Raw genomic sequence first — 22,460 nt, forward strand, 5'->3', positions numbered from 1 at the left:
TGCTGGTAAATAAAACTATGTAGTATTGTTGAAAAGTTTGTAGCTTCATTAATGGTTATTAGGCACAGACCAGCTCCTATTCAGTTCAGCTTCTATGAGTGAGTCCCTATAAAAAAGGGGTAGAATATTACAAGAGGTTAGTTTTTACTTGTATTCCTCTGCTTGTAAGAGGAAAATAACTGCTTTCTGAGCTGGCATACCATGGAGTTTGGAGAAGACAGATCAGCAGGCAGGAAACTGGTTACTCATGTTATGTGAGATGTTTGAGATTTTTCTCTCGTTTTGCACAGAATAAGAAGCAAGGATGCAAAAATGAAGAAGTTTTGGCAGTGCTTGGCCATGAACTGGGTCACTGGAAGCTAGGTCACACTATCAAAAATATTGTCATCAGCCAGGTAAATAATAGTATATTGGTGGTATTCCTGGAGCATTTTTTCAATTACTATCTTCAGCAATCCAAAATTGTCACACTTCATGGTACACACACAATCATGCTGCCTGCAGCAAATGAACTCTTCTGGAAGGGGAGGTCTGTGGCATCCCTTGGGCCATTCAGATTTCCTTGTGTCCAATGTCCTACACTAGCATCTTGGCAGCTATTTGGGGACAGTATTGTAAACCCATGGCCAAGTGCCCACGTCAGCACTTTACTCCTGTCTAATTTGTCTGGCTCCCCTACTTCTTTCTGAATCTGAAGCAGGATCGATGCCTGTTTACAATTCCCATCTAGGGTTCTGCATCCTGCAGGCAACTCCTCTGCCCGGCACATCCAGTCACACTAAGGAACGCACACCTTAGTACAATCCAAACAAAGGGAGACAACATCCAACATTTTAGTCCTCCTCTTGCTACAAAACATCCCCCTACCCTCCAAAGTCTCAGCTTCTCTCATGTTCCCCAAATCATTTCTCGACTACATCTTTTTGAAGTTCTGGATTCCCTGAGTGGGGTGTGTGTGTTGCATCTTCCATCATGCTCTAGAAGAAGGGTGCTCTACTCTCTTTCACTTGGAGAGTAGAGCACTTCCCCATGGTCCCCAAAATGAGGTGACTGGACAGGCTGCAGTGAAAGGGCCATTCTGAAGTGAGGTTGTTACCCTTTCTTGGAACCAGTCAAGAAATAACCACAAACGAGGTCGAACTGAAGTAGTACTGAGTGCTGATTTATTGCTTGCTTCCCTTATTTACGCAATTATACTCACACACACATTCCATGCATACTGGTAACAGGCTGCAGACACGGGTGTTGCTTTCGATCTTAGGTGACTGAGACTGGCCAGGTTCCAGCTTCCCAGAGATCGAACCGCTAGGCGATGAGAGTCCCCGAAGCCCCTTCGGGTCTGCGAGAGGGCTCTACTGCTTCTGGTCTGGTCCTGAGTTTTTGCTGTTGTGGGTTACCTCTCTCTGGCCACTACTGCCATAGGTTTATATACAGTCCCGTATGCACCTTGATTATCCTTACACGGTAATATTTCGGTTTAAGCATTGCGATTGGTTTCTTACACTCATACTATCTCACTCACTCACTCCTTACATATTGATTACATATTCATAAGAATGAATACAATTGGTAGTATAGCTTTAAGCAAGCCCCTCACATCAGCGAGGACTTCCGTTGCTGTTTGTTGTTCAGACAGAAAACCGCAAACCGCACTTTAAGAGCAAGGTGAAGCTGGCATAACAGGAAGTCGACACAGACACATTTAAAAAAGCAGATGCGGGGGGCCTATGGGCTGCCCCTCCTCCCCATGGAGCAGGAGCTGCTCCTGCCTGGCAGAGGCCAAGCCATGGACGGGGCCGCGTCCGGCTACAAGGTCTGACAAAATCAGTTTACTCATGCAAACCAGTCTGGACAATGCACCAGAGCTAGAGAAACATTCCCCAAATTTCCCTTGCGCGCCAGCATTGTCTAGTTCAAACAGTTTTCTGTCTCCATAGAAGATATCCAGTATTCCGCTCTAAACTGCTGTTGATTACCAGTATCGATCTCTTTCCTTCACCTGCTCTTGGTGCTAGAAAAATCTTTGACGATCCCAGCAATAACCCTATCTTGAGTTCCCTTCCCAACATTCTAGAATCATCCCTTAATCCATCAAAATTGCTTGTGTTTGCTCCCTGGCAGTCTAAATGACAGTTCCCGAGCATTCTTTGGTATTGTCTCCTGTCCCATCCCAGGGGGCAGCACACTGGCTGCTTTCTTTATCTTGGTCACTGCAGATGTTCCACATTATGATGTCACTGTCAGGTTACCGCTTGGGATCAGTCTCTATTTCTTCCTTTCAGGAATTTTATTTTTATCCACACAGCTAAAACTCTCACCCAGGTGCTCATCATCTCCCCCTTGACTGTTGTAACTTTTTTCTCTGACTTCTTTATGTAACGGGATCCCCAGGGTGCAGCCTGGGACTGTGGGACCGCTGTGCCCCTTTATCTCTCCAGCCTGGGCTGTCTCTCACAATGCCTTGCTAGTGACAAGCAGCAAACCCCTCCAGGCCCTGTTATCACTCAGCACAACAGCATGTGGAGCCCCACACCCAGCTAGATTGCATGAATTTTCCCAGAGTCACTCATGAATCGCACAGAGAAAGACACCAACCAAATCCCCCCTGAACTCCCAGCCTTTTACCTCAGGAATATGCCATCTTGCACTGCTCTTCAGGCAAACTCACTGGTAAAGATAAACAGTTAAACAAATTAAGTAATTATAAGTGATAGGCAAAAAGTCAGAGCTAGTTACCAAAAGAAAATATAAGCACGCAGTCTAAACTCTTAACTCTGTTAGACTGGGCAACATCTAGATTAAGCAGTTTTTCTCACCCCACTGGATATTGCAGTCCTTAATATACAGTCCTTAAACTTGGGCCAGTCTCCACTGCTGAACTCTTCAGTCTTCTCCGTGTCCTTGTTGCTTGCAGCATAGATGGGGGAAGGAGAAAGGCCCAGCATAGGGCCTCTGTGTTCTGTTTTATACCCTCCGTCCCATGTGCTTGGAGAACAAAAGTCCAGGTACGTCTGGTGGGCATTGCTGAGTCCCCAAGCAAGGTTGAGCACTTCCCCTCGTGTGGCCTTATGCAGGTGAATCATTGAATTGTAACTCCCTTGCGGGACTATGGCGATTGATGGTTGTTTGTGGCACCCGCCCGGGCGTTGGTTACTTTCCTTGCTGTTGTCTCTGGGGAGCTAATATCTGGCCAGTTCCCCAACGTACAGCATGTTTTACTGACAACCATACAACACAATCTCATAACTTCATATGCACTAATGATATACATATTTAAACAGAACAGTGACTTTCACCAGATCATAATCTTTCCCCTGATATCTTACGTGGCATGCTTTATATGCAAGATCACAATTGTATATAGATGAGGAATATGGGGGTTACAGGATACTCCCCCAAGGTATAGAATGCCACACTTTAATATCCATGTTGCTCCCTACCTGCCCAAATTCGGCTGCTAAGATCATTCCCTCAGACCATTGCTTGGACTGTATCACCTCCCTCTTTGAATCTATTCAGTGGTTCTCCCATTTCACTGTATTCAAACTTTTTGACCTGCTGTTTAAGAACCTTCACAAATCTGTCCCTCCCTATGTCTTCTCCACTCTTTCTTATAACAAGTCCCTCACTTCTTCCGCACTGTCAATTTTTCATGCAAACATTTCTGTGCCTTCTTCCATGCTGCCCATTACACACATAACACTTACTCTGAACAGATCTGTAAAGTTGCTACAGAATCCTGCTTCAGAAATTTTCACAGGAACTGCCTCTATACTACCATCATGTCTGTATAAAGCCAGCCTAGTCGTTGGAAGAGAGGGATAATGGACAGACTTTATTCATAATTACACGCAGAAAACAACATTAAAAGAACATTATTAAGGTTGCAAAGTCAGGTACTTGAAAGTTAGGAAATGTCAGAACTAAGTTGCCTGTGAAACCTTAATTTGGCCCCTTGTGCCATATGCATTATGATACAGTGTTTAATTACATGATCACATACTATTTTTTCAGCAGGACCCCTGCTTCTGTGCACCTCTGTAATAAGCATTTAAGCAATAATCTTGTGGATAGTTGAAAGGATCATATTAATGGGAATATTCTGTTTCCTCTCTTTCTAGATGAACTCCTTCCTCTGCTTCTTTTTGTTTGCAGTATTAATTGGTCAGAAAGAACTCTTCGCTGCATTTGGTTTCTATGAGACTCAGCCCACCCTGATAGGACTGATGATTATTTTCCAATTCATTTTTTCACCTTATAATGAGGTAAAACTTAGCTTTGTTAAATGGCCTCTTAAAAAGATATACATTTGAATATCATACTGTTTTGTTGATAATCACTTTGCTAATGTGTTGTTATTTCAGGGAATAGTTTGAGGTTTCTGATGACTAGATTGTTATTTCTCTTTGATTTATTCAGGTTAGTGATTTGTCATGGTAAATTGCATGGAAAGTGGAAAAAAAGGAAATCATGAATTTTTAGTAAAAATCCCAGTGCACAGGTTCCATTATTCAAAATAGCCTGTTTTTATTTTCAGTAAAAGTAATTTACAATTCACATTTACAATTTACAATTCACATTTAATTAACAGTTAAGACTATTCTAAAATTGCTACTCTGGTGGCCATCATTGCAGCCTTGCAGCACCTACTGCATTCCTGACTCAATCCCGTGACTACCTGACAAAGCACTAGCGCTTTAAAGAGTTCCTGCTGTCTTAGTTTCCCCTGCATCGCAGTCTCTCACTTGGCAGCCGTGTAGGTCTAGCTGTTACTATTGCATCCATCTAGCCACACACACCCCAAAACGTCAAGCCAGGGATATTTTTTTTAAATTGAAAGTCATGGAATCCATGACTCCTGTGACAATCAGTACAGAAATGCAGTTTTACTGATTTTGCTTTCTGAAACTTGAGGGCTGTTGCAAGAAAATGTTCCCTGGTAAAATGGCTGCTGGTTTGCTTTTTGTTTGTCCCATCTGTTGTTTTTTTCTCTCTCTCAATGTTTACTTATAGCTCAATGAGTTATGTTGTTTTCTGTTTAGACTTTAAGGCCAGAAGGGACCATCATGATCACCTACTCTGACCTGCACATTGTGGCCACAGAACCTCACCCACCCACTCCTCTAATAGTCTCATAACCTCTAGCTGAGTTAGTGAAGTCCTCAAACCTTGATTTAAAGACTTCATGTTACAGAGAATCCACCATTTACAATAGTTCAAATCAGTAAGTGACCCATGCTGCAGAAGAAGGTGAACCCCCCTCTCCCCCAGAGTCTCTGCCAATCTAACTAGTGGAAAATTCCCTCCTGACCCCAAATCTGGCGATCAGTGAGACCCTGAGCATGTGGGCAAGACCCACCAACCAGATATCTAGGAGTAACTCAGAGCTCTTCCCTTCTAGTGTCCCATCTCTGGCTGTTGGAGATATTTGTTTGTTGCACTGTCATTTCTCTGGAGAGCACTATGTTTGCAGACACCCGAATGAAGTAAGATACAATAGCTGCAAAGGCAGTCAGAACTTGTAACTCCCTACATTCCTGCCTCACTTCCTACTATCCCCTTGGTCTTTCTCTCCCCTAGTGTGGGGGAAAGGCAACAGGACAGTTAAGTTTTAAATTGCCTCTTTGCTCCACCCCCTCAAGCCCTACTGACTTCTCTTGCTACTTTCAGCTCCCACTTTGCATTAAATTGACCTTAAGAATATCAGTGTTTATATTTATGTAATGTTAGTGATCGTGGCCTCTGGATCACAAACTGTATTTGGAAAGGCAGCCAGGTTCATGGGGTTGGAAATGGTGGAGAAGTTTTTTCTAACAGTAAATATAATCAAAATATATATAGATTCCAACAGCATGTAAATATATTCATCTCAGAACAAAGAATGTAGGCTTTGCCCAAACAGTGACTCTGAAAAAGCTCTGGGGGTTATGGTGGATAGTCAACTGAACATGAGCTCCCAGTGCAATCATGTTACACGTTTGTCTGCTAGATAACAATCCATTATCAAATATTTGTTCCCCAGCTAGGTACTTGCAAATTGGGTATTAATATCCTTTTCTCTGTTCATCTCACCTTTTCGCTGTGAACTAGCTGTCCTGAAACAGGCAAGTCCATTAAAGTAACTGAGACCCTGCAGGCATCCAGGAAATCTCTTCATGCAGAATATGCCAAAAACTGGTTTAAATTCAGTGACTGGGTACAGTGCAAAAAACATCAACACAAAATTGGCAAAAATCCTTGCACTAGAATGGCTGCAAGAACTGCTGGCCCTACACTTTAAACTGCTTTCCAGGAACAGCCCTCAGCAATCTCTTTTTGATAATAGGAGAGTAAGTGAATTTTTCTTCTTCATCCCAAGTGCTTTCTGAGAAAGTCATCTCTGATTAATCTTCAGGAAATGCTGAGCGGCACAGTGAAACCTCATCATAGATACAATTGCCATACTACTAGTCAGACCTCTGTCACTGATTTTGCACTTTCTTTGTGTCCAAGTAGCCTTTATGATGGCTATAACTTCTGCATGTAGTGTCTGAAGTGGGCAACTTTTCTCTGAAATCGCAATATATTGTGCTTAGGGTTCTTTGTATCAGTCCAGACTTTACCCCCAAAGTAAGTTCTTTGAGTCATGGTACCTATGTGTATTCTACATGTGTGTGTGCATGCACACCATGCACCCAAATCCAGAAATTCTTCAAAATCAGTGTCTATTGATCCACACATGCACAGTAGCTCCCCTCATGCTCTCAACCGAGGGTGTAAGAGGCAGTGCGGATTGATGCCTCTCTAGTTCCTTCTTACTGCCACATGGCCTGAGTCAGAAACATGTCCTCCTCCATTCTGTGCATAACCTGTAAAGTAGAAAGTATTTGTAAATAGTTTTATCTCTTAGCTTAGCAGTTTAAATTTGTAGTTAGTATAGAGTAGTCCTCCCCTCCCCCCCAGTTGAGGGAAATTCAAGAATTGCATCTCCTGCCCTTGTTCCTTCTCCATCCGTGACGAACATCAACGGTGCCTGTACTGTCTGGGTGAGGTGTACAACTTTGCTAAGTGCAGTATCTCTTGAGCCTTTCCACCAGAACTCAAGAAGACTAAGAGCTTCACCTAAGAAAGTACCTGATGGAGGAGGCTATGAAGCCCCAGTCTGATCCGGGCCAGTGAGACCTCCCTGTCCATTGGCCTCAACTGACCAATAATGTCCCTCCAAGCATGTGCCTTGGAGTAGAGCCTCTAACACTGAAGCCCCAGGACTCTTCCTCCATGGCTCCCCTTGAGAGTAGAAGATATTCTCATGGGCACAAGAATAGATCCCCACAGTGGACTGTCCATAAGAAACACAATCCTTCCCCAAGCTGGTCCAAGTCAGGTCAGACATTGTGCTCAGAACCCATGGAACTGCCTCTGCCAAAGATCTCCAGGTTAGAGGGCAAGACGTGCAAAAGGAGAGATCCACCTTTTTCCCATGGTGACTGTGATACCGAAGCATAAGCACAAACGCTCGCCAATTCCATCTACGAGTGCTGGTCCAGACCTGTCATCAACACCACCTTGTTCATCTAATGATGGTTCGACTGCAACAGATGAGTTGGGGCCTTCAGGCATGACTGCTGGAACTTCTTGGACCCCAGGCTGTTCAGAGACTTACATAACACCAGAGTATATATTCCTCCCCTATCCACAGTCTCCACTCCTTTCTGACCCTGTCCTCCTGAGGGAGGTCTTTACTCCAGAGGAGGAATCTATATCAATGTCCGAGGAGCAGTTGCATTTCCAACCATCAGGCAGGAGTGCCCCAGTACCAATGGTACTGCCACTACGGATGGAACAGTCCTCGGAATCAGAGGAGACAGCTGTACCCATATTTCCGTGGACATACGGGATTCCCAACTACAGTAACTCCTCACTTTAACGTTGTCCCGGTTAACATTGTTTCGTTGTTACGTTTGCCCAATGCTCCCTTATAACATTGTTTGGTAGCCGCCTGCTTCGTCCATTGCTTGCAGAAAGAGCAGCCTGTTGGAACTAGCTGGTAGGGGCTTGGAACCAGTGTGGACCAGCAGCCCCCTTATCAGCTCCCCGCTCCCGAAGTTCCCTGTGCGGCAGCCGCCAAGCAGGCTATCAATTGCTGGGTATTTCCATACTTGTATGACTTAGACCGGTTTCTTGTGCAACTTCCTGCACCCCTATGTATTTGAATAAATGAAGAAAAGTCCATATTGTCACCCACAAGGACAATAAATTTTAAAGGAGCAAGAGCATTTTTCCCTCCACATTGCCGTATGCACCTTTCCGATGCAGTTCGCCAGATTCCACTTGCAGTGTCTGGAAGCTTCGCTCCACTTGATTTACCAATCAAACGAGGATCACTTTGACTCCAAGGTGACTGTTCCCTTTAGAGTTATCACCTCCCTCGCTTGGTGATCAAACCCAGAAAAGGTCATGGTGGGGACTTCTTTCAGCTCTCCCACAGTCAGGACCACAACTGTGACAGATGCCTCTCTCATGGGATGGGGTGCTCATCGGGACTACCACCTTGCTTAGGGTACCTGGACCCACAAGTGGCCAGGCTACATATAAACTTACTGGAACTGAGGGCAGTCTGCCTAGGGTGCAAGGCCTTCCTTCTCCTCATACGCTTGCTCCATGTACAGATAATGTTGGACGATATCATCATGGTGGTGTATATAAACAAACAGGGAGGAGCAAGATCTTGTCCCCGCTACCTGTAAGCTGTCAGACTTTGGAACTGGTGTGTCAGGAACCACATCATGATACAGGCTGCTTACCTCCTGGATATTCCAGCAAATGAAGCAGAAGTTTCTCTACAGACCACGAATGGCAGATTCATGCACAGTCCTAACCATGATATTTACACAGTGAGGTATTCTGCTCTGGGACTTATTTGCATCCCAAACAGAACACGTTCTATATATCGTTCCAGGGGAGCAATGGGTCACGACTCCGAGAGTGGTGATCTCCTACTTCTTGGATGGATGGCCCCAGATACACCTTTGCTTCCATCCGCCTACACCCACAAGTCATAGGGAAAGTACGCCACAACAAAGCCACCATCATTCTCCTAGCACCCTACTGGCCCAGACAGTTCTGGTTCACCGAACTTCTAATGATGTCCTCCCACCAATCTATCAGGATCTGCCCATTTCCTGATCTCCTAACCAAGGACAAGGGGAAAATCAAGCACCCCAACCCATGCTCACTTCACCTCACGGTCTGATGTTTGGATGGGTGTTGGAAATAGAATGTTCATGCTCTGCCGCCATTCAGGAAACCCTTAACCAAAGTAGAAAAGATTCTACTAGAACCTGCTACCTAGCCAAATGGAGACACTTTTTGGACTGGGCACAACTCCATCAATGTTTGCTAGGAACCAGGGGCACTCCTATCCTTGAAGAATACATGTCTAGCTCTTAGTTCAATGCAGGTACATCTAGCAGCAGTTAATGCCTTCATCCCTCTGGAGAAGAGTTCCATCTTTACACTATCAACTCATATATTTATGAAGGGCTTTATCAGAACCTTCCCACTGATCCTTAAACCTACTCCTCAGTGGAATCTTAACCTTGTCCTGTCAACACTTACCGGTCTACCCTTCGAATCTATGGCAACATGTGCCATGGCCTAACTGTCCATGAAGGTGGCCATTTATAGTGGGCATTGCTTCGGCCAGGAGAGCCAGTGAGCTAGGAGCCATCATAGCACACCTTCCCTAGACAGCATTTCACAAAGAGAGAGTTCTTCAAGTGCTTGCTCATGTCCATTCCATGTTAGAGTGTATGTGCACCATTGCCAGAGATTTTTCCCTCACTGGTATCCGTTCGGCCAGCTCTAGCAGCTTCTGGAACCACACACTTGTGCACCAGTATAAGGGGTGCTGCCGGCCCCCCACCCTCTCAGTTCCTTTTTTCCTCCCGTGACGTTTGCTGGAACAACCCTTTTTGCTCCTGCAAGTCTTTCTTCTCAGTGTTTCATTTGCAGTTATCATAGTTTAGTGTATATCGTTTTTTGTAATCCGTGTTAGTGTATACAGTTAGTAAGTTCCTATTGTCAAGGGACTTCTTTGCCTCAGGAGCTGTGCATGCCCTGGTCCCTGGGCTTCAAACCTTGTGCCTCCTGTGGCAAACCTCTGCCCATGAGAGACCCGCACTCCAGCTGCTTAAAATACTTGGGGGAAACTCATGTGAGGGACAAGTACCAGATCTGTCAGGACTTCAGACCCTGCACTAAAAAGGACAGAGATTTTAGGCTGAAGGCTATCCTCGTGGAAGATGCCTTCAGACCAGTCTCAGAGCCAAGCTGCTCCCATTTGGCACCAAGTACTTCAGCATTGGTGCGAAGCACTCCTCCGGGACGGAGCTCTTCCCAGAATGGTTCACCATGTCTAGTGCCGAGGAAGAAGCACAATCACTAGTCCGTCTCTGGAACCCCAGCACTGCATGGAGGCAGAAGCAGGTATCACTCCACTGTGGTTTCTGAGAGGACTCCTCTTCTGAGTCTGAAAGGGAACCTTACATGCCATCTAAAGCCTACTGGCTTATGTGCCACCAGACTCTGGTGCCGATCCCCCTACCAGCACCTGGCCAGCAGGTCAGTGGCTAATTCAATACCCAGGGGTTTTCCCCCAGTATTGGACCCTCCCTCCCATTGCTCCTACTCAGTGGTTTCCCAGAAACAGGCTACTGCTCCCTCCTGCTCAGCAGTGGACCCCAACTCAACTATTGACCCCAGTACCTATGTCCAGGAGATGGCTCCAGCAGATGTAGTTGAGCCAGAGGAAGAGGGTGCAATCCTCCTCATCCTCCCCAGATGAGGCTGTCATGGGACCCAGTAGCCAGCTTCCACAGGATGACTTCAGGGCCCATCAGGACCTGAATGAAGCAGTTTGCTGCGAAACTGGGTCTGGACATTGAGGAGCTCAAAAAGACATCTCCCGGCCTTATTGATATCCTGGCTGCAGCAGCTCCCTCCATGGTTGCCTTGCCCATCAGTGAGGTAGTGATATGACTGGTCAAGCCCCTGTGGCAAAGTCCTTCTCTGCCCCCTACCTCAAAGAAGGCAGAGAAGAAGTATTATGTGCCAGCAAGCGGGTTCGAATACCTGTACTTGCATCCCCCCACAAGGATCCCTGATGGTGTCTGCAGCAAACAAAAGGGACAGTCGAGCACTATCCCTATGCAAAAAGACACCAAGAGACTAGATCTTTTCAATGGGTGGCCTTCAACTACGTATCTCCAACCAACAGGCTTTGCTGGGGAGATATGATTTTAATCTGTGGAACTACTTGACTAAATTTAAAGACTCCCCGCCCGAAGATTCAACAAAGGAGTTCGCTCTCTTCTTGGAGGAGGGTGAGAATGTGGCCTGGATCTCTCTCCAGGTGGCTCTGAATGCTGCCGACTTGGCAGCCAGGCCGCTGCTGTCACCATGAGGTGGTGTTCTTGGCTCCAGTCGTATGGCCTTCCTCACGAGATTCAACAATCTATCCAGGACCTCCCTTTTGAAGGCTCCTCTCTTTTCTTGGACACAAGATTTCACGGCCTGAAGGACTCAAGGGCCACCCTATATTCCTTAGCCCTGTATGCTCCGTCAGCTTCCAGGAAGCAATTCAGGCCCCAGCACTCTTGTTAGTTTTTGGCACCTCCAAGACTACCAAAAAAAAAGGCGGAAGTTATAAATGGCACCAACCACTCCCATCCACCTCAGCCTTCCAGTTGGGGTCTCAGAGATGCAGTGGCAGGCCCAAGCAGACCTTTTGAAGGTGTGCCCAAGGGCACTGTACTAGTTGCTGTTTCAGATCTGCCTCCCCTTTTATTTTTGGACTGTCTATTCCTCTTCAGCCCAGCATGGTCATACATAACATCGGTCTCTGGTGCCAAGAAGAACTCTCCCTGCACATAAACGTCAGGGAGCTCAGGGTACTCTTAGTATGGTAAGTATTCCTTCCCCAGATCTCAAGCAAGGTGGTGCGAGTCCTGACAAACAATACTGTGGCCATGTTTTACATCAACAAACAGGGAGAGGTTCAATTTTCAGCCTTGTGTCAGGAGGCCATCCATCTGTGGGACTTCTGCACGAAGCACTCCATTCATCTCAAGGTGTCGCATCTCCTAGGAGCCCAGGATGTACAGGTTCAGCAGATCTTGCTAGGCAGTAGAAAGCCTTCCACCAGGGCAATGTACTTGGCCAAGTAGAAGTGTTTCTCTTTGTGGGCTTCTGAACGTGCTTTCTCTCCATCTTGATCTTCCCTTCAGTCTATCTTGGACTGTTTGCTCCACTTAAAGCAGCAGGGCCTGGCCCTCTCGTCTATTAAAGTGCACTTAGCAACCATCTCAGCCTTCCACCCTACAGTGAACAGCAGGTCAGTCTTCTCCCATGAAATGACAGTTCGGTTTCTCAAGAGGCTGGAAAGGCTCTATCCTCAGGTTTGTGAGCCAACCCCCCTCCCATGAGACTTAAATCTGGTTCTGTCAAAGCTCACAGGCCGAAACCCTCCGAAAACACCCCCCCCCAGCGCCACCCAGCCCCCCCGAAACACAACACACACACCCCCCAGCGCCGCCCGCCCCACGGAAACAACCCCCCCAGCGCCGCCGAAACCCCCCCCCCGCACCACCTGCCCCACGGATAAAAACCCTCCTTCCCCAGTGCCGCCCCACCGAAACAGCAGTATTGAACCTCGGTAATATGTTATAGCGGGCCCCTAAGGTAGTATAATTAAGGTAAAAGAAAAATGTCTTTTTGCTAGAAGTAGAATAAGATCTTCCCCCCACTTTGTAATCAATTGCCCTGTTGAATGAATGAGGTGTGAATGAGGAAGGCATGGAAGGCAGGCACCTCCAGACAGCTGCAACCCTTGGAGAGGGCAGGGCTGGCTCTAGGATTTTTGCCGCCCCAAGCAAAAAATTTTTTGGCTGCCTCCCCTTTCTTTTTCGTGTCCCTCTGCCCCCAGCCCCATCCCAACTCTACCCCTTCCGAACCCCTTCCCCAAATCCCCAGCACCGCCTCCTCCCCCGGCGTGCCACATTTCTCCCCCCCTTTGCTTCCTGCGGGCCCCCCGTGACCTCCCGCCCTAACTCACCTCCGCTCCGCCTACTCCCCCGGGCGTGCCGCCGCTCCGCTTCTCCCCCCTCCCTCTCAGGTGAGGGAGGGCGGAGAAGCGGAGCAGCGGCGCTTTCAGGGGAGCAGGCGGAGCAGAGGTGAGCTAGGGTTGGGGGACGCAGGAAGTAACGGGGGTAGAGGAACCGCTCCCCGCTCCAGCTCACCTCCACTCCACCACCACCGCCTCCCCCGAGCGCCCGCCGCTCAGCTTCTCCTCCCTCCCAGCCTTGCTGCGCGAAACAGCGGTTTTGCATGTGGCAAGCCTGGGAGGGAGGGGGGAGAAGCGGAGCGGCGGCGCGTTCAGGGGAGCAGGCAGAGCGGAGGTGAGCTAGGGTGGGGGGGTGCAGGAAGTAACGGGGGGGTAGAGGAACCACTCCCCGCTCCAGCTCACCTCCGCCGCTTCCCCCGTGCGCCCCGTCGCTTGGCTTCTCCTCCCTCTGGGAGGGAGGGGGGAGAAGCGGAGCGGCGGCGGCGCGCTCAGAGGAGCAGGCAGAGCGGAGGCGAGCTGGGGCAGCGAGGGTACTTTTTCCCCATGCCCCGGAGTCGGCACCTATGATGGCCGGCATCAGAATGCCGCCCCTAGAAATGTGCCACCCCAAGCACCTGCTTGTTTTGCTGGCCCTGGGAAAGGGGATGGGAGCCAGACCAGATCAGTAGAACAGGTCAGCCACCGACTCACCACTCGCCTCCTCAGCCCCCCTCCCCCGACTCGCCTACTTACCCTCCGCCACTGCCTGCTCGCTCGCCTCCTCAGCCTCCCACCCCTCCAGCTCGCTGGCTCACCTGCCCACCCGCCACTGCCCGCCCACTCACCTCCTCAGCCCCCCTTCCCCGCCACAGGCTCACCTGCCCCCCCACCACTGCCCGCCCACCCGCCTCCTCAGCCCTCCACCCGCCCGGCTCGCCTACTCACCCCCCCGCGGGCCGCACAGTGAGCCCACGCGGGACGCATGTTGTGCAGGCCTGCTATAGTTCAAGCATCGGCTGCAGTTGCAGTGATAGGAATGGCAGTATTGCAAACATCTTTGCTGCCAGCTTCCTCATACCCTGATCCAGTCTGAACACTGCTTGCCAGTCACCCACATGTGGTATACAGATAGGGATCATCAGTCGAAGAAGTAGTGAAGCTTACTTACTATTACTGGAGGTTGTTCGACATGTGTGCTCCCTATTTGTATTCCTCTGTCCACCCTCCTTCCCCTCTGCTTCATATCCTGTTGCATTTGCAGTAAGAAGAGGAACTGGAGAGAGGTCAACCCGCACTGCCTCTTATACCTTTGTTCAGGAGCATGCGGGGCTCTACTGTGTATATGCGGGTCAATGGACACTGCTTTTGAAGAATTTCAGTACACAGGCGCATGGCACACATGTGTGTACCCACTTGTGGAATACAGATAAGGACCACACATCTTGAAGTTACAGTAAGTAACCTCCACTAAGGCTATGTCTTCACTAGCACTTTTGTCGGTTAGGGGTGTGAAGAAAACACACCCCTGACTGACATAAATTTCACCAACATAAGTGCTGGTGTGGACAGTGCTTTGTCAACAGGAGACTCTCTTCCACCAACATAGCTACCACCGCTCATTCGGGGTGGTTTAAATAGAACAGCTACATGGGAGACCTTTCAGTGGTGCAGCTGCTGCAGTACAGCTGTGCTGTTGTAAGGTCTGTAGTGTAGACATAGCCTTAGTTTGCTAACATTTCACAGGTCTCCAGTGGTGGCCGTCCCATTACTCTACACAAAGCTGAAGTACCCAAAGTAGAAATTCAGGGTTGATGTTTCTAGAATAGTCAGGATAGCCTTTCCCAGAATAAGAGCACATAAAAAACAGTTCTGCTTGTTCTGTACCACACGTTAGTAATAGGCAAAAAAGCATCTTAAAGAATTGATTTCTAGTTGGTTAAATTACAGCACAAGAGAGGCATACTGAGTGTCAAAAACTTCCAGAAAAGATTAAAGCCCATGAGACAAAGGCATTAGCTACTTATTAGACCAAAAAATATTTTGTCCCCAAAGTGGCAGCATAAACATCAATGGACTGGCCTTTCTTGAAGGAAAAAAAGTGTCATGTGTTTGTGTGGGATCAATCTGTTATCTGTACTGCAAAGGCATTAGGTTTTGTTTTTTCTCTTTAGTTATGTAGATCAGTGGTTTTCAGACTGCGGGTCACGACCCAGTACTGGGTCGTGGAATGGAAGGCACTGGGTCGCGGTGGCTCTGGTCAGCACCACTGACCGGGCCGTTAAAAGTCCCGTCGGCAGTGCTGCCCGGCAAAGGCAGGCTAGTCCCTACCTGTCCAGCTCCTAGGCGGCGGGTGGGGGCGGGGCATGGGGCTCCGTGCACTGGCTCCACACACCCATGAGAGCTGGGGGAGGGGCATTGCCCGCAAGCAAGAGCGGTGCGGAACCACTTGTGCGCCTCCGCCTAGGAGCCGGACCTGCTGCTGGCCACTTCCGGGGCACAGCGTGGTCCACGGTGCCAAGACAGGCAAGAAGCCTGCCTTAGTACCCCTGCTGCTCCACTGACCGGGAGTCACCCGAGGTAAGCCTGCGCCCAATCCTCTGCCCCAGCCCTGAGCCCCCCAAAACCTGGAGCCCCTTCCTGTACCCTTAACCCCCTCCCCCTGCCCCAGCCCGGAGCCCCCTCCTCCACCCAAACCCCACATTCCTGGCCCCACCCTGCAGCCCTCACCTCTGCACCCCAACCTTGTGCCCCAGCCCTGAGCCCCTCCCACACCCCAAACCCCTCATCCCCAGTTCCATTTGGTCTCGGGCATCAACAATTTTCTTCAATTGGGTCACCAGAAAAAACATTTGAAAACCACTAATGCAGACGTTGGGGAAGCTGCTGTAGCTATGAGCTTCTCCCATATGACAGTATCCTTCCATTACTAACCAAAATGTTAGCCGAATCTTTAACCTTCCAACCTGCCCATTTATGACACCATCATTCAAAATGTGTGAAAAATGAATGAAATGTGAAACATCTGTTTTTTACACCATAATTAAATTATGTTTTTAAGCTATCAATTCTATTTTAAGAGTGCTTTCTCACTCTGTGGATTAAATAAAGCAGTGTTCTAAACAGTTCTATCACAGTTCTGTCACAATCATAAGACTCCTAAATCCTCAGAGATCTGTGCGGGGTTGAAATCTTGCTGCCTCTGAGCAACAGAAGTAATTGCTGTGTAGACTAACCATAGACTTGGTGTACTCTTTCTGTGGGTAATGTTGCTAGACATGAGTAGAATACTGGAGAATGGAACTCTTGGATTCTTCCTCTCCTTCTGATTGTGACCTGGTGGTTAAAGATGGGATAACCAATGCCTACTGATTTGGCACTTTTATTTTGAGAAGTGTGACTGATCGGATAAGATGTGTGTCTGCCATATTAATAACCTAGACTCTACTCCCAGCAGTGTGTGAAGAGGCCTTGTGCATCCTCTGTTAACTTATTTGTAAAATGGGAGATTAATATTTGACTATCTTCTACGGTTGGGGTGCAAGGTTTTCAGTGTTAAGGGCTATGAAGTGCAGAAATATTAGCTCACATTAGAGGTGAGATTTGAATTTGTCTACTAATTTCAAGATCAGTGCTCTTCCCCTAGGTTACAGGGTACTTGGTTGGGGACTCTCCTGGAACACTTCCCAACTTGGTGGTATGGGAAGGTGGACTAAGCTCAAATGCAGAATGTTGCACAGCCCTGATGTTAAAAATTTCCAGCTGGTTTGCTGACAGTTGGTATTCCTGCTGGATGATTTACTAACACTGTAAGGAAACTGTAGGCAGCAATTTTATACCATTTTCATCTATTTTTCGCACTACAGGTTCTCTCCTTTTGCTTGACTGTGTTGAGCCGACGATTTGAGTTTCAAGCTGATGCATTTGCCAAGGAGCTTGGGAAGGCTAAAGACCTATACTCTGCTCTGATCAAATTAAACAAAGATAATTTGGGATTTCCTGTTTCTGACTGGATATTTTCAATGTGGCATTATTCCCACCCTCCCCTGTTAGAAAGACTTCAAGCCTTGAAGGATGCAAAGCAAGACTGACTGGAATTATTGTTGGTTCAGAGACCGTGTTTCCATCTCAGAAGCAAAATTCAGAGCTGTTTTTTATTTTTTTTAAGTAATCCTTCCAATGTTCCCTGATCTGAATGCAGTTAGCTTCTGAAATGTGTGTTAAATTTACTGAACTGAATTTTTAAGAAAATAACTTGTGGGACTGAATTTGGAGAATATATTGTATAAAGGCTTTTCCTTTTCACTAAATTTTATCTTTAAATGACAGAACACTTTGAGGGAAAGCAATTCCCCTTGTCCTCAGAAGCAAACACCCCTTGAGTTTGTGTAAATTTTGAATGTAGCTTTTGACATTTTGACAATTTCTTAGTTTTTTGTAAAGTGAACTGTAGCTTTTCGCCCTCATCAGTTTGATTGGCAGCACCTCAGCCCTGTGCTCCTAATTCACAGTGAAAAAGGTTTGGGTGACTTAATTCCTCATGTGACAAATGCTTATGCTAGTTAATCACTATTCAAATGTATTTAAAAAGTGGTTGTATTGGATAGAAGGCTCACCTTTTCCATGGATTCAAATTCCTGTGTGCAATGAATGAAAAAGCTACTTTCATAGGTATAATAAAACTGCCTCTTCTTTCAATGGAGGAATAACAATAAATTCCATCTCCAGAATGTGTGGGATCATTCTTGATGAAGTCATCACTTGTGCACTCTAACCAGCATCCCTATACTGGGGCTTGGTGTCAGCTCCAGTGACAGCTTCTCACCCTTCATTGAGCCTGTGGACAATGGAGGAGGGGCTACAGAAAGGTAGCAAGAAGATCCATAGAAGGAAGGAAAGCTACCAACTTTTTGTCATCCCTGTGTCCCCTCCCACCCCACCTCCCCAAAACTCCTGCTGCTTCCAAGGAGTGGCAGCTGCTCATAAGAATGGATATACTGGGTCAGACCAATGGTCCATGTGGCCCAGTATCCTGTCTTCCAATAGTGGCCAGTGCCAGATGCTTCAGAGAGAATGAACAGGACAGGGCAATTATTGAGTGACCCATTCCCTCTGGTCAAGTCCCAGCATCTGGCAGTCAGAGGCTAAGGAATACCCAGAGTATGGGGTTGTCCCCGTGGCCATCTTGGCTAATAGCCATTGATGGACTAATCCTCCACAAATTTATCTAAAGTTTTAAAGCCTGCTGCCTATTAATTTCATGAGGTGACCCCGGTTCTTGTGTTTTGTGAAGGGATAAATAATACTTCTTCGAGTGATTGCTCATGTCCATTCCAAGTAGGTGTGTGTGTGCTGCGTGCAGGATCGTCGGAAGGTTTTTCCCTAGGAATACCCATCGGGTCGCCTGTGGAGCCCCCAGGAGTGGCACCTTCATGGCGGTGTATATAGGTCCTTGCCGACCCACCGCCTCTTCAGTTCCTTCTTACTGCCAGTGGCGGTCATTGGAGCAGCTCCTCTCTTGCATTAGCCGGTATCAAGCTGAGTGCCCCAGGGGTCGGTCCTGGGACCAGTTTTGTTCAACATCTTTATTAATGATCTGGGTGATGGGATGGATTGCACCCTCAGCGAGTTCGCAGATGACACTAAGCTTGGGGGAGAGGTAGATATGCTGGAGGGTAGGGGTAGGGTTCAGAGTGACCTAGACAGATTGGAGGATTGGGCCAAAAGAAATGTGATGAGGTTCAACAAGGACAAGTGCAGAGTCCTGCACTTAGGAATGAAGAATCCCATACACCACTACAGGCTGGGGATTGACTGGCTAAGCAGCAGTTCTGCAGAAAAGGACATGGGGATTACAGTGGACAAGAAACTGGATATGAGTCAGCAGTGTGCCCTTGTTGTCAAGAAGGCCAATGGCATATTGGGCTGTATTAGTAGGAGCCTTGCCAGCAGATCGAGGGAAGTGATTATTCCCATCTATTTGGCACTGGTGAGGCCACATCTGGAGTATTGCATCCACTTTTGGGCCCCCCACTACAGAAGGGATGTGAACAAATTGGAGAGAGTCCAGTGGAGGGCAACTAAAATGATTAGGGGGCTGGGGCACATGACTTACGAGGAGAGGCTGAGGGAACTGGGGTTATTTAGTCTGCAGAAGAGAAGAGTGAGGGGGGATTTGATAGCAGCCTTCAACTACCTGAAGGGGGGTTCCAAAGAGGATGCAGCTCGGCTGTTCTCAGTGGTGGCAGATGACAGAACAAGAAGCAATGATCTCAAGTTGCAGTGGGGGAGGTCTAGGCTGGATATTGGGAAACACTATTTCACTAGGAGGATGGTGAAGAACTGGAATGAGTTACCTAGGGAAGTGTTGTAATCTCCATCCTTAGAAGTTTTTAAGGCCCGGCTTGACAAAGCCCTGGCTGGGCTGATTTAGTTGGTGCTGGTCCTGTTTTGAGCAGGGGATTGGACTAGATGACCTCCTGAGGTCTCTTCCAACACTAATATTCTATGATTCCCTAGTGGACTCTCCTTTTCACTCTGTAAATAGTTGGAAGTCTTAGCCCTGGTCTACACTACGAGTTTAGGTCGAATTTAGCAGCGTTACATAGATTTAACCCTGCACCCGTCCACACAACAAAGCCGTTTTTTCTACTTAAAGGGCTCTTAAAATCGATTTCTGTACTCCTCCCCTAACGAGCAGATTAGCACTGAAATCGGCCTTGCCAGGTCGAATATGGGGTAGTGTGGTCGCAATTTGACGGTATTGGTCTCCAGGAGCTATCCCAGAGTGCTCCATTGTGACCGCTCTGGACAGCGCTCTCAACTCAGATGCACTGGCCAGGTAGACAGGAAAATGCCCGCGAACTTTTGAATCTCATTTCGTGTTTGGCCAGCATGGCAATCTGCAGGTGAGTGCAGATCTCATCAGCAGAGGTGACCATGATGGAGTCCCAGAATCGCAAAAGAGCTCCAGCATGGACCGAACGGGAGGTACGGGATCTGATCGCTGTATGGGGAGATGAATCCGTGCTATCAGAACTCTGTTCCAAAAGATGAAATGCCAAAACATTTGAAAAAATCTCCAAGGGCATGAAGGACAGAGGCTGTAACAGGGACCCACAGCAGTTCTGCATGAATCTTACGGAGCTGAGGCAAGCCTACCAAAAAACCAGAGAGGCAAACGGCCCCTCCGTGTCAGAGCCCCAGACATGCCACTTATATGATGAGCTGCATGCCATTCTAGGAGGTGCAGCCACCACTACCCCAACCCTGTGCTTTGACTCCGTCAATGGAGTAGCACGCAACAGGGATGCGGGGTTTGGGGATGAGGAAGATAGCTCACAGCAAGCAAGTGGAGAAACTGTTTTCCCCAACATCCAGGAACTGTTTCTCACCCTGGACCTGGAGCCAGTACCCCCCGAACCCACCCAAGGCTGCCTCCCGGACTCACCAGGTGGAGAAGGGACCTCTGGTGAGTGTACCTTTGTAAATATTATACATGGTTTAAAAGCAAGCATGTTTAATGATTAATTTGTCCTGGCATTCGCAGCCAGTACAGCTACTGGAAAAGTCTGTTAACGTGTCTGGAGATGGATCGGAAATCCTCCAGGGACATCTCCATAAAGCTCTCCTGGATGTACTCCCAAAGCCTTTGCAAAAGGTTTCTGGGGAGGGCAGCTTTATTCCGTCCTCCATGGTAGGACACTTTACCACGCCAGGCCAGTAACACGTAGTCGGGAATCATTGCATAACACAGCGTATGGTCCTGGTGTTTGCTGGCATTGAAACAACATCCATTCTTTATCTCTCTCTGTTATCCTCAGGAGAGTGATATCATTCATGGTCACCTGGTTGAAATAGGTTGATTTTATTAAGGGGACATTCAGAGGTGCCCGTTCCTGCTGGGCTGTTTGCCTGTGGCTGAACAGAAATGCTCTCCACTGTTAGCCACATGGGGGGAGGGGTGAAGCGATCATCTCAGAGAATTGGGTGTGTGGGGGAGGGTTAGTTGGGTTTGTGCTGCAAGTTAACCTGAAAACCGCAGCCCTTCCTTTTAAATTGCCAACCCATTTTAAATGGCCAACCCAACGGCTGCTTGGTATGGGAAATGTGGGCGCTGCTGTTTGAAACCATTCCCACATGGTATGAAGGTTAAAGAAGCCAAAAGACTGTGTCTTACCATGGCTGCCTGCAATCCGAATTCTGTTGCCCGGCCCTGCATGAGTGATCTCTCACACCAAACCGGCATACCCTCAATAAGAGGCAAAATGCGACCTTGTACCGAAAGCACATGTGCTATGTAATGTTAACAGCAAGGTTTACCGTGAAAGCGTCTACCCATTGTTCTCTAAAATGTGTCTTTTTAACTACCACTCTCCCTTTTTTTCCCTCCACCAGCTGCAAATGTTTCAACGCTCACACTCTTCTCCTTCCCAGAGGCTAGCGAAGATTAGAAGTTGAAAAAAACACACTCGCGATGAAATGTTCTCTGAGCTTATGCAGTCCTCCCACACTGAAAGAGCACAGCAGAATGCGTGGAGGCAGACAATGTCAGAGTCCAGGAAAACACAATATGAACGCGAGGACAGGTGGTGGGCTGAAGATGATAGGTGGCGTCAGCTTGCTGACAGAAGGCAAGAGGCACTGGTGAGGCTACTGGAGGAACAAACTGATATGCTCCGGCGTATGGTTGAGGTTCACGAAAGGCAGCATGAGCACAGACTGCCGCTACAGCCCCTGTGTAACCAACCGCCCTCCTCCCCAAGTTCCATAGCCTCCTCACCCAGATGCCCAAGAGTGCGGTGGGGGGCCTCGGGCACCCAACCACTCCACCCCAGAGGACTGTCCAAGCAACAGAAAGCTGGCATTCAGTAAGTTTTAAAGTGCAGTGTGGCCTTGTCCTTCCCTCCCCCCCACCCCTCCCAGGCTACCTTGGCAGTTATCCCACTATTTGTGTGATGAATTAATAAAGAATGCATGAATGTGAAGCAACAATGACTTTATTGCCTCTGCAAGCGGTGATCGAAGGGGGAGGAGGGGTGGTTAGCTTACAGGGAAGTAGAGTGAACCAAGGGGAGTGGGGTGTTCATCAAGGAGAAACAAACAGAACTTTCACACCGTAGCCTGGCCAATCATGAAACTGGTTTTCAAAGCTTTTCTGATGCGCACCGCGCCCTCCTGTACTCTGCTAACCGCCCTGGTGTCTGGCTGCGCGTAATCAGCGGCCAGGCGATTTGCCTCAACCTCCCACCCTGCCATAAACGTCTACCCCTTACTCTCACAGATATTGTGGAGCGCACAGCAAGGAGTAATAACAATGGGAATATTGGTTTCGCTTAGGTCTATCCGAGTCAGTAAACTGCGCCAGTGCGCTTTTAAACGT

At 48.0% G+C, this 22,460-nt stretch overlaps 1 protein-coding gene across 2 annotated transcripts in view; it reads left to right on the forward strand.

Moving 5' to 3' along the window:
- Positions 1-17,466, forward strand: part of ZMPSTE24 (zinc metallopeptidase STE24) — a 105,230-nt gene extending 87,764 nt beyond the window's left edge. For both annotated transcript variants that reach the window (XM_024199600.3, XM_024199601.3), the window contains 3 exons: positions 291-395; positions 4,122-4,265; positions 16,945-17,466. In XM_024199600.3, the coding sequence (XP_024055368.1) occupies positions 291-395; positions 4,122-4,265; positions 16,945-17,169 (474 nt within the window). In that variant the 3' untranslated portion in view covers positions 17,170-17,466. The remainder of the gene's footprint in view (positions 1-290; positions 396-4,121; positions 4,266-16,944) is intronic.
- Positions 17,467-22,460: the final 4,994 nt, after the last annotated feature.

The sequence above is a fragment of the Terrapene carolina genome, unplaced genomic scaffold (assembly GCF_002925995.2).
Source record: "Terrapene carolina triunguis isolate 2854851 unplaced genomic scaffold, T_m_triunguis-2.0 Scaffold236, whole genome shotgun sequence".
NCBI lineage: Eukaryota > Metazoa > Chordata > Testudines > Emydidae > Terrapene > Terrapene triunguis.